We start from the raw sequence: 12167 nt of genomic DNA on the forward strand, positions 1-12167 counted from the left end.
ATCACACGGCTCGGCTGAACCTGAGTCCTTCGGGAGAAGGGCGGTATATAAATCAAATAAATAAATAAATAAATAAATAAATAAATAAATAAATAAATAAATAATCAATCTTCTGGGCGGCGAGTCACGTGATCATCCCCCCGGAAGCGCCAGCCCTGCGCTGCTTGGCTTAGGGCAGCATTTCCCAACCTTAGGAACTTGAAGATGCGTGGACTTCAACTCCCAGAATTCCCCAGCCAGCATAGCTGGCTGGGGAATTCTGGGAGTTGAAGTCCACGCATCTTCAAGTTCCTAAGGTTGGGAAACGCTGGCTTAGGGCAGCGGCTTCAGCCGCGCGGGCGCGCATGCGCCTCCCTTCCAAGCCCCCCCCCTTCCTCCACCCCCACCGCCGCCACCTGCGTGGCATTGAGCCTTCCTGGCCTCGGCCGGCCGAGAGCGCGCAGCCAATCAGCGCCGGCCGGGCGGGGTTCGGTGGGATAAAGGAAGGCCCCGCCTCCCTTTTTTCTCCCCCTCCCCTCCCCGCCTCCCTCCTTCCGTTGATTGACACCTCGCGGCAGCCCAATAACGGCCGCCGGCCGGGCAGCGCCCCTCGGCCGAGCATGGCGGGGATTGGGGCGCCCTCCAGCTCCTCCTCCTCGGGTGGCGGCCGAGGCCCCGCCCCGCCCTCCAGAGGCCCCGCCCCTCTGGCGCGGTCTTCTCCCGGCGGCGGCGGAGGCAGCAGCAGCGTCGCCTCCATTTTCTCCTCGGCCTCCTCCTCCTCCTCTTCCTCCTCCTCGGCCTCCTTCTCCAGCGGCCGCCGCGGGCCCCAACCGCCGCCCAAGCCCCGGCCGAGCCCCGCCGCCGCCCCCGCGCGAGGGAGGCCCCCCAGCGCCGCGCCTTCCCCGCCCGGCCTCGCCGCCGCCCGCCGCCGCCCGGCCTCCTCCGCCGTCACCGCCGCCATGAACGAGGAGTACGACGTGATCGTGCTGGGCACCGGCCTCACGGTGAGCCTGCGGGCCTGGGTTGGAGGCGGAGGAAAGAAATCCCCGCGTCCCGGGAGTCGTCTGGACGCCTGCAACGTGGGAAGGGGGAGACACGTGTAGCGTGGTGGCGGTGGGGGGCAGGGAGAGAGCCGTGTTAAGGCGCGGGCGGGGAAGGACCCGTTGTGGCTTCGGGGGAAGAGGAAAAGGCGTGCAGCTTGAGGGCAGGCAAAGGCCTGGTGGGTAGCTTGTGGGAAGGGAGAGACACGTGTAAGATGTGGGTAAGGAAGGAAGGACCCCGTGTGGCTTGGGGGAAGACGAAAATGCGTGCAGCTTGAGGGTAGGCAAAGGCGTGGTGGGACAGCTTGTGGGAAGGGAGAGACACGTGTAAGATGTGGGTAGGGAAGGAAGGACCCCGTGTGGCTTGGGGGAAGAGGAAAATGCGTGTAGCTTGAGGGTAGGCAAAGCCATAGGTAGCTTGGGGAAGGGAGAGACCCGTGTAAGATGTGGGTAGGGAAGGAAGGACCCCGTGTGGCTTGGGGGAAGACGAAAATGCGTGCAGCTTGAAGGTAGGCAAAGGCGTAAGTCGCTTGTGCGAAGGGAGAGACCCGTGGAGTTTGAGGGAAGGGAGAGAGACCCGTGTAAGATGTGGGTAAGGAAGGAAGGACCCCGTGTGGCTTGGAGGGAAGAGGAAAATGCGTGCAGCTTGAGGGTAGGCAAAGCCATAGGTAGCTTGGGGGAAGGGAGAGACACGTGTAAGATGTGGGTAGGAAAGGAAGGACCCCGTGTGGCTTGGAGGGAAGAGGAAAATGCGTGTAGCTTGAGGGTAAAGGTAAAGGCATAGGTAGCTTGGGGGAAGGGAGAGACCCGTGTAAGATGTGGGTAGGGAAGGAGCCGTGTGGCTTGGGGGAAGAGGAAAATGCGTGTAGCTTGAGGGTAGGCAAAGGCATAGGTAGCTTGGGGGAAGGGAGAGACACGTGTAGCATGAGGGAAGAGAGCTGGGCTGGACCTGGGGTCCCCCATCCTCCCCCCTCGTTGAGACCAGCCGTTACTTGGGGATTGTTTTATTAGGGTTAGCTTTTCTGTTATCGAAACGGGGCTGGGAGTCATCTGAACGCGTGGAACTTGAGGGGATGGAAGGACAGGTGTCGTTTGAAGGAAGGGTAAGACACGGCTAACTTGCAGGTAGGGAAAGAGACCTGTAGCTTGAGGGGGAGACAAAAAAAAATGAGTGTAGCTTGTGGGAAGGCAAAGACACGGGTAACATGAAGGAAGAGGGCCGGTCTGGGCTTGGTGTCCCCCTCCCCTCTTTTAGCAGAAATCTGCTTTTATTGGGGAATTATTTTATTAGGATTACCTTTTATATTACAAGTGTTATCAGCGGGGCTGGGAGTCATCTGAATGCGTGGGAAAGGAAGGTCAGGTATAGTTTGTGGGAAGGGAAAGACACAGGTTGAAGGAAAGCTGCTGAGTTTGGTGTCCCCCCCCCTACTTTTTTCACCTTCTTCCCTTCTTTTGGTTATTTGGGGATTATTTTATTCTGATTAGTTTTTTGGGTCTTTATAAGTGATGGATTATTATACATTAGGTAAAGGTAAAGGTTCCCCCGCACATGCGTGCTAGTCGTTTCCGACTCTAGGGGCCGGTGCTCATCTCCGTTTCAAAGCCGAGGAGCCAGTGCTTGTCCGAGGACGTCTCCGTGGTCATGTGGCCGGCATGACTAGACGCCAAAGGCGCACGGAACGCTGTTCCCTTCCCACCGGAGTGGTCCCTATTTTTCTACTTGCATTTTTACGTGCTTCCGAACTGCTAGGTGGGCAGAAGCTGGGACGAGTAACAGGCGCTCACTCTGTTACGCGGCACTCGGGATTCGACCCGCCAAACTGCCGACCTTCTGATCGACAAGCTCAGCATCCTAACCCACTGAGCCACCGCGTCCCTTATTATACATTAGTATTATGTATAATTTATTTTAATTTTAATTCATTGTACAGGGGCCTTTAATTTGATCTTAACTTCTGTATTTATTGTATGTTGTTGTTGTTAGCCGCCCTGAGTCCTCCGGGGAGATAGGGCGGCATAGAAGTCCCAATAATAAATAAAAGAAATAAATTATTTTCCTGAGCCCTCCTGTCTTGCCCCCCCCACCCCATTTAATCTTCCTCCCGCTTATTTTTTTGCCCCTCTTTTTCTATCCTCACCCCGATCTCCTCCCCCTCTCCCACCTGCAGAGCTGGGTTCATAGGGCAAACCCTCCCCCCCAAACCCGGGTCTTCTGGGGACACTGGCTCAGGCTGCCCCCCCTCTTCTCCTTCCCCCCCCCAGAATTCCCGCAGCTTCCGCAGCCACGAAAACGGGGTTTTCCTTTTACACCCCCCCCCTGGGCTTCCAGCCTTCCCTGCCTGGCTTTTGCCCCTTCCCATTTTGCACCCTCCCCACCCTAGATATCGTTACCCATAATTCTTGGCTGCCAGCCTCAGGGGGGTGGGGGAGATTGGGGGCGGGGGACCCTGGCGAGCGGCAAATGCTTTTCGGCAGCACGCTGCTCCTGACCATGGAGGCTCTGGCCTCGGGGAGACTTTGGAAGCTGCCCCTTCCCTTCTCCAGCCCTCCTCCTCCTCCTCCTCCTGTGGCATCAAGGAAGATATCCCGGGAGTTTTTTTATTTTCTATTTTTTTTCCCCGTTTTATATTCGCCGCCGCAATGGAGCCTGCAATTTCTGTTGCTTAAGCCAGACGGTTCAGAGTCTTTTGCCCCCATTTTGCCCCCTTTCGTGCCACGGTGGTTGAGTGAATCTGGCTTTCCCCCCCCCTCAAATGGACTTTGCTTGTCAGAAGGTCCCAAAGGGGATCACATGACCCCTGGGGACGCTGCCAACCATCTTGTGTGTGTGTGAATGTATGATGTACGTATATGTGTGTGTGGTGTATGTATATGCGTGCGTATATGCGTGTGTCTATGGTGTATGTATATGCGTGCGTATATGTGTGTGTATGATGTATGTATATGTGTGTGTATGATTAGGTATCTGTGTATGCATATGCCGGTTGCCAAGCGTCTGAATTGGGGATGCTGCGACCCTGGGGATGCTGCGACGGTCCTAAGTGTGGAAAACGGCCAAAAGTCACTTTTTTTTCAGCGCCGTCGGAACTGCAAAGTTAAGCGTTACCTGCATTTAATTTTTTACTCTCAGCTCATCCCCTGCCCTTTAGCCTCCCGGCATGCCACCACCTCTGGTTGGCAACAACCTTCCCTTTTAAGTCCTCCTTTTGCGCCGAGGGGCACTCTTGCCATGCCCTGGAGCTCCCGGGCCTTGCCAGGCGTGTGTGTGTGTGGGGGGGGGGGTCTTCAGAGCCTTGATTTCTCCCCCCCCCTTCATTCTTCAGCTGCTATTTTTCCCCATTGAAACCAATGTGTCACTTTGCAGGGAAACATCAGCAGTCAGTAGCTTAGATGAGGATTGAGCAGAGCTAATTGGCTTTTAACCAAGCCTGGGAGGCAGGCTGTTGACTCAGCTCTCCTACCTTGCAAGTTTGTTGTTCTTTGTGGCTGGGACCACCCTTTTCTCTGCCTTTCCCCGCCCCTCCCATCCAGAATGTTGACACTGCATTTTTCTCTGGAGGAAATAGCTCGGTGATTCTCCAACTGACATAATGGTAGCAGTACCACCATTATTCTACATTGTGACCTCAGGAAATGTCCTAGGTCGCCAGTTTAAGGTTAAAAATAAAATAAAATTGGAGACAAGATTGGTTCAAGACCCCCCAGCTTGGCCCGTGGATTTTGAGTGAGGGATTTTGACACTCGGCTCTCTTTGCTTGATTCGTGATTTGTCCTCGTCTCCTTGTCCTTCTCTTGCATTTGTGACCCTTTCTTTCTTTCTTTCTTTCTTTCTTTCTTTCTTTCTTTCTTTCTTTCTTTCTTTCTTTCTTTCTTTCTTCCTTCCTTCCTTCCTTCCTTCCTTCCTTCCTTCCTTCCTTCCTTCCTCTTTCTTTCTTTCTTTCTTTCTTTTCTTTCTTTCTTTCTTTCTTTCTTTCTTTCTTTCTTTCTTTCTTTCTTTCTTTCTTTCTTTCTTTCTTTCTTTCTCATTGTGGGTTTTCCTGTTGCTTCCTCCAAACCAGGACTCTGCTTTCTTGGCGCTACCCTGGTCCTTCTCGCCATCGTGACAGGCAGTCCTCGACTTACGACTAAAGCTGAGCCCCAAATTGCCTTTGCTAAGCAAGACTGTTGTTAAGTGAGTTGCGTCTCGCCGTTGTGCTTAAGAGAATCCCTACGGTTCTTAAGTGAATCGTGTGGTTGTTAAGCAGATCTGCCCCCTCCCCATTGAAGAAAAAGATCACACGACCCTGGGAGGGTGGTGCAACCGTCATAAGTACACGCCAGTTGCCAAGTGTCTGAATTTTGATCGCGTGATCATGGGGATGCTGCAACAGCTGCCAGGGTGAAAAACCGGTCTAAGTCATTTTTCCCAGTGACATTTTAAATTCAAACGGTCACTAAACGATTATCAGTGGAGGATTACCGGTCCTTTGAAACAGTGGGGAACCATCTCTTCCCACCCCAGCATCAATACCCCCCCCCCACTTTGACCCTTAATGTCTGGCTTCTGAACAATAAAGAGGACCTTGGCTTAAATGAGGGTTTACACCAGGGGTATCCAATCTGTGTGACTTTAAGGGCTGTGGACTTCAACTCCCAGAGTTCCGCAGTCAGCGTTGCTGCCGGGGGAATTCTGGGAGTTGGAAGTCCACAAGTCATCAAAGGGCCAAGTTTGAGGCCCTCTGATCTAGAGCAATGTTTCTTAAAGTCATAAAGATTGGATGTAAACCCTGGTGTGAACCCTCATTTAAAGCAAAGGCACGCTGGCTGAGGAATTCTGGGAGTTGAAGTCCCCAAGTCAAGGGGTCTTCAAACTTGGCCCTTTGGTGACACGTGCCTGGCTGAGGAATTCTGGGAGTTGAAGTCCACAAGCCAAGGGGTCTTCAAACTTGGCCCTTTGGTGACTTGTGCCTGGCTGAGGAATTCTGGGAGTTGAAGTCCACAAGTCAAGGGGTCTTCAAACTTGGCCCTTTGGTGACTTGTGCCTGGCTGAGGAATTCTGGGAGTTGAAGTCCACAAGCCATCAAAGGGCCAAGTTTGAAGACCCCTTGACTTGTGGACTTCAACTCCCAGAATTCCTCAGACAGGCATACTGGCTGAGGAATTCTGGGAGTTGAAGTCCACAAGTCAAGGGGTCTTCAAACTTGGCCTTTTGGTGACTTGTGCCTGGCTGAGGAATTCTGGGAGTTGAAGTCCACAAGTCAAGGGGTCTTCAAACTTGGCCCTTTGGTGACTTGTGCCTGGCTGAGGAATTCTGGGAGTTGAAGTCCACAAGTCAAGGGGTCTTCAAACTTGGCCCTTTGGTGACTTGTGCCTGGCTGAGGAATTCTGGGAGTTGAAGTCCACAAGTCAAGGGGTCTTCAAACTTGGCCTTTTGGTGACTTGTGCCTGGCTGAGGAATTCTGGGAGTTGAAGTCCACAAGTCAAGGGGTCTTCAAACTTGGCCTTTTGGTGACTTGTGCCTGGCTGAGGAATTCTGGGAGTTGAAGTCCACAAGTCAAGGGGTCTTCAAACTTGGCCCTTTGGTGACACGTGCCTGGCTGAGGAATTCTGGGAGTTGAAGTCCACAAGCCATCAAAGGGCCACGTTTGAAGACCCCTGGCTTTAAAGTTTGCTCCAGACAAACCGTGTGGTGCTGCTGCTTCACCCCAAAGAAAGTTTAAAAAAAAATTTAAAAAATTGCCACACCGCCCTGTCATGTGTGAATCACGGCTTTCTCTCAGCTATATTGAATTGCAGCAGGCTTTCTACGGAAAAGAGAACCGATCGGATCACATTTCAGAAGGGAGCCGCTAAGCCTTCGGGGGCCCTGGAAAGCTTTTATTTTCCCAGCTGCCTTTCTTGAGGTCGCCAAACTTTAAACTCCCCCTCTCCTCGAAAGAGATTGAAAAAATCGGCCTCTTGTTGATTGAAAAACTGCTCCCTGACCGCAGAAACGGTACAGCCTTCCCTTCCGGCCCCTGCATCCGGTTTGTCCCCATTTGCTCATGTGTTCATCTTTATATCGACAAGCTGGCTTTCTCTAACCCAAATACACAAATATATCCCCGACTTGCAACTGCTCATTTAGCGACCGAAGTTACAACGGATCTTAAAAAAAAAAAGCTACCTAGGACTGTTTTTTCACACAGCCGTTGCAGCGTCCCGTCCCGGTGGTTCAGACACTGGGCAACCAGCGTGTCTACGGTTGCAGTGTCCCTGTGTGTGTGTGTGTGTGTGTGTGTGTGTGTGTGTGTGTGTGTGTGAGATAGAGAGAGGTGATCCCCTTTTGTGACCACCTGACGAGCACAGTCAATGGGGGAAGCTGGATTCGCTTAACGACCGTAGTAACTGAACAAGTGCAGATTCACTTCCCAGCTGTGCAAGGAAGGTGGTGAAATGGAGCAAAGCTCGCTTGATAAGCTGTGGAAACTTTGCGCGCGGTCGTAAGTGGAGGACTGTATTTTCCTGCCTCTTGCTCTTCGCTGCCCTTCAGCACACACACACACACCCCGTTTTGCTCCCCACTTTGTCCTGCCCGCAATCCGATCTCATGGGGTCTTCTTCGCTAGCTCTCCATCTCTGTTGTTCATTCCTGGTGTGAAAACAGCTGGAATTCTGCGTCCAGTTTTGGTCACCAAATTACAAAAAAAAAGGAGCTGGAGAGTTTGCAGAAAGTTGCAGAGAAGAGCAACATTTAGGTCACTCTTTTTGCAACCTTTTAAGATACGTGGACTTCGACTCCCAGAATCCCTATGGCGGTGGGCATCATTTCAGGGGATAATTTTAAACGGCTTAAACTCGTCCCTTTCGAGTTGGGTGGACTTGTAACTCCCAATATTCCCCAGCCAGCCACACAGGGGATACTTGTGGGAGAATTAACGCTTTGTAGGGAATTCTGGGAGTTGAAGTCCGCCCATCTTCAAAGGGCCAAGTTGGAGAAACCCCGGTTTAGCAGAAAAGAGTTAAACCTTGAAAGTTGTGGCTTGTCATCCCTTGAACCCTGATTGCAACAACCGTTGGCTTAGTCGCGGCACTGAAAGAAGTGACCTATGACCATTTTTCACACTTGTGACCGTTTGCAGCATCCCCAGGGTCAAGCGATTGACATTCGGGCGCTTGGCAACTTGACATGTACTTATGACGGTTGCAGTGACCCAAGGTCACGGGATCCCCTTTTGCGACCTTTGGACAAGCAAAGCCACTAGGGAAAAGCCAGATCCGCTGAAGACCCGTGTTCCTAATTTAACAACTGCAGTGATTCACTTAACAACCGTGGCAGGAAAAGTCGTAAAATAGTGCAAACTTTTATCCTTATGTCAGCCTTGTCTACTTTATGTTTTTTTGTATTTATTTATTTTTTTGAGTTGTCATGGGTGGAGCACCTAATTAAACCATTATAATCTCCATTTATCCCGCTCTTCAGTTGTCCCTTGACAGTCATGCATGAGGTGGTTGGATCTGTACATAAAAATTGCTTGCCTGAAGCTCTAGGTCAGGGGTCTTCAAACTTGGCCCTTTTATGTCTTGTGGACTTCAACTCCCAGAATTCCTCAGCCAGCATGGACCATAGAAGCCAGGGGTCTTCAAACTTGGCCCTTGGAGGACTTATGAACTTCACTTCCCAGAATTCCTCAGCCAGCATGGACCATAGAAGCCAGGGGTCTTCAAACCTGGCCCTTTGAGGACTTGTGAACTTCACTTCCCAGAATTCCTCAGCCAGCATGGGCCATAGAAGCCAGGGGTCTTCAAACTTGGCCCTTTGAGGACTTGTGAACTTCAACTCCCAGAATTCCTCATTGAGCATGGGCCATAGAAGCCAGGGGTCTTCAAACTTGGTCCTTTTATGTCTTGTGGACTTCAACTCCCAGAATTCCTCAGCCAGCATGGACCATAGAAGCCAGGGGTCTTCAAACCTGGCCCTTTGAGGACTTGTGAACTTCACTTCCCAGAATTCCTCAGCCAGCATGGGCCATAGAAGCCAGGGGTCTTCAAACTTGGCCCTTTGAGGACTTGTGAACTTCAACTCCCAGAATTCCTCAGCCAGCATGGACCATAGAAGCCAGGGGTCTTCAAACCTGGCCCTTTTATGTCTTGTGAACTTAAACTCCCAGAATTCCTTAGCCAGGCAAGCTGGCTGAGGAATTCTGGGAGTCGAAGTCCACGAGTCCTAAAAGGGCCATGTTTTGAAGACCCCTGACCTCTAAAAATTGCTTAAGCCAGGGGTTTTCAAACTTGGCCCTTTTAGGACTCGTGGACTTCAATTCCCAGAATTCCTCAGCCAGGCGAGCTGGCTGAGGAATTCTGGGAGTTGCAAGTCCGACAAATCCTAAAAGGGCCAAGTTTGAAGACCCCTGGCTCTAGGAAAACGACCACCTTGCCAAACAAGGATTGCCATGCAGCCAAGCCCTGGTTTGGTGTTGGACAAGGACAAAGATGTCCCTGTATTTATTGCTTTGAAGGCCTCAAATGAGACACTTCCAGACGGGCCTCCAAAAATATTCTGCAAAATGATTTCCAAAGAAAATGCTACTCTTGATCTTTCAGTCATATTCTCTCTCTCTCTCTCTCTCTCTCTCTCTCTCTCTCTCTCTCTCTCTCTCTCTCTCTCTCTCTCTCTCTCTGTCTCAATCAATCAATTTGTTTCACTTTTGTTTCCTTCCTCTCTTTTTCCTTCTCTCCTTCCGTTCCCTTTCTTTCTCTCTCCCTTATCCTTCCTTCCTCTCTTCCTATTTCTTTTCTTCTTTTTTCCTTCCTTTCCCTCCCTCCCTCCCTTCTCTCTCTCTCCTCCCCTCCCCTCCCCTCCCTCCCTCTTTCTATTCTGCTTTCTTTTGAAAAATCGGTTTATTTCACTTCTCCGGAGCTAACCGATTTTAGTAAGAAGCCCTTGGGGTGACTCATGAGTGTCAAAGCATAGGAAAAGAGTGGGGATTGCTCTGTCTGAGAAAGAAAGATGGCCGGGAATGAATAGAAGCTTCCTGCAATTGTTGAAGCCAGCTCTTTCCTGCATTTGTTTTGAGTCTTTTTATTCAGCTGGGGGGGGGGTGGGTTTAGAGATTTCAACTGTTTTTTGTTTTTTTAAAAATGCCTTCTGCATTTGAGCAGAGCAGCCCTCGGGTGGAGGGTGGAATTCTTCGGAGAGCGGAGATCTGTTGATGGCGTGTCCCAGAGTGTTAAGGCAGTTAGCAGCTGGTGTCTCCGATACAGGTAGTCCTCCACTTACGACAGTTCATTTAGTGACCGAAGTTAGACCGGTACTGAAAACTTAGGACAGTTGTAGCGTCCCCAGGGGTCACATGATCAAAATTCAGACCCTTGGCATCTGACTCATTTATGATGCTTACAGCGTCCCCGGGGTCATAGGATCCCCTTTTGTGACCTTCTGACAAGCAAAGTCAACGAAGAGAATAAGGAATGGAATGGAATAGAGAAGAAAATACAGCAGTAGAATAGAGAATAGAATAGAATAGAATAGAATAGAATAGAATAGAGAATAGAATAGAATAGAATAGAATAGAATATAGGGAATAGAATAGAATGAAAATAGGGAATAGAATAGAATAGAATAATGAATAGAATAGAATATAGACTAGAACAGAACAGAACAGAATAGAATAAGAAGGATGAAGAATTAATAAAATAGAACAGAACAGAATTGAAAAGAATAAGGATGAATAGAATAGAATAAAAAATAGTGAATAGAATAGAATGGAATGAAAAATAGAATAGAAAGAATGAAGAATAGAATAAAAATGTAGAATAAAAAGCATGTAGAATAAAAAGAATGAATAGAATAAAAAATGTAGAATAGAAAAATGTAGAATAGAATAAAAATGAATTGAATAGAAAGAATGAATAGAATAAAAAGAATGAATAGAAAAAGAATGAAGAATAGAATAGTAAGACTGTAGAATAGAATAAAAATGTAGAATAGAATAAAAGAATGAATAGAATAGAATAAAAGAATGAATAGAATAGAAAGAATGAAGAATAGAATCTATGGAATGGCATAGAAACTTTATTGTCACTTTAAATGTACACTAATCAGCATACATTAAAGTGAAATTTCATTGCATTCAGCTCTCAAAAAATACCATTATGCATATACTCACATACACAAAACATATGTGACACGGAGAAACACGGGAAGCCAGTTTCACTTAACATCTGTGTTACTAATTTAACAACTGCAGCTATTCACTGAACAGATGTGGCAAGGAAAGTCGCCAAATGGGGCAAAACTCACTTAACAAATTAAATGTTGGGCTCAAACTGTAATGGTAAATGGAGGACTAACTTAGCAGCTAGAATCTGGTGCGATTTACGTCAGCCTATATAGCTATAGTCCTTGACTTACGACCAGAATTGATCCCCAAATTTCCACGGCTTAAGCGAGCCGCAGTTGCTAAGTGAATCACTGCCGTTCTTAATCCCATGGTTGTTCAGCGAACCCGGCTTCCCCGTGGACGTTGCTTGGCGGAAGGTCGCAAAGGGGGCAACCCCAGGGCGCTGCGACCGTCATACACGTGAACCACTTGCCGAGCCTCTGAATTTCGATTGCTTGCAACAGTCGTTCAGTGTCAAAAAAAAAAACTGCCGCAAGTCACACTTCAGTGCTGCTGTAAGCTTGAACGGTCACTAAATGAGCCGTTGTAAGTCAAGGACCCCCTCTAGTCGGAATAAAGAGGACTCCACTCTCTTTGCTGGTTTGTGAGCCTGGACTTTTGCCCCTAAGAACGTAGTGGACAAGGTCACTTGGGATCTTGCACCGTCACTCGACGGTGACGGAATCTGGAGTGCCAGAATATTTGCAGGTAAAATGTGGGCACCTCTGTTTAATTTGTAGAGGTTTGTGGTTGTAAACTGCTTGTCCCGTGTCGGGTGCAGTGAAAGACTTGTGGGTCCTTGGCACGTTTCCACCCGCGAGGCACGACGGCTTTCATTATTTGACACTTAGCAGGAAAAGCAAACTAGAGCGGCTTTTTAAAATCACCTAATCAGGCTGAGCTTAATTCAGCTTAGATTGGTCCCGATGTTAGTGGACCTTCAGATAGATGAGATTAGATTAGATAACCTTTATTGTCATTTTTTTCCCCCTGTGGGCACAACGGCACACCTTAAAAATGAAAT

At 49.3% G+C, this 12167-nt stretch overlaps 2 protein-coding genes and 1 long non-coding RNA gene across 3 annotated transcripts in view; 2 read left to right on the plus strand and 1 right to left on the minus strand.

Moving 5' to 3' along the window:
* The window catches only part of EXOC4 (exocyst complex component 4), a 733833-nt gene that overhangs the window by 679178 nt on the left and 42488 nt on the right, over positions 1-12167 (plus strand). The window lies entirely within an intron of this gene.
* Positions 844-12167, plus strand: part of GDI2 (GDP dissociation inhibitor 2) — a 31171-nt gene continuing 19847 nt past the window's right edge. Inside the window, exon 1 of the mRNA XM_083366111.1 lies at positions 844-983. Within this exon, the coding sequence (XP_083222237.1) occupies positions 939-983 (45 nt within the window). The 5' untranslated portion in view covers positions 844-938. The remainder of the gene's footprint in view (positions 984-12167) is intronic.
* The window catches only part of LOC310642467, a 210696-nt gene continuing 203357 nt past the window's right edge, over positions 4829-12167 (minus strand). The window contains exon 2 of the long non-coding RNA XR_014492912.1: positions 4829-4916. This is a non-coding gene — a long non-coding RNA (uncharacterized lncRNA). The remainder of the gene's footprint in view (positions 4917-12167) is intronic.

Source organism: Vipera ursinii (genome assembly GCF_947247035.1).
Source record: "Vipera ursinii genome assembly, chromosome: 6".
NCBI lineage: Eukaryota > Metazoa > Chordata > Lepidosauria > Squamata > Viperidae > Vipera > Vipera ursinii.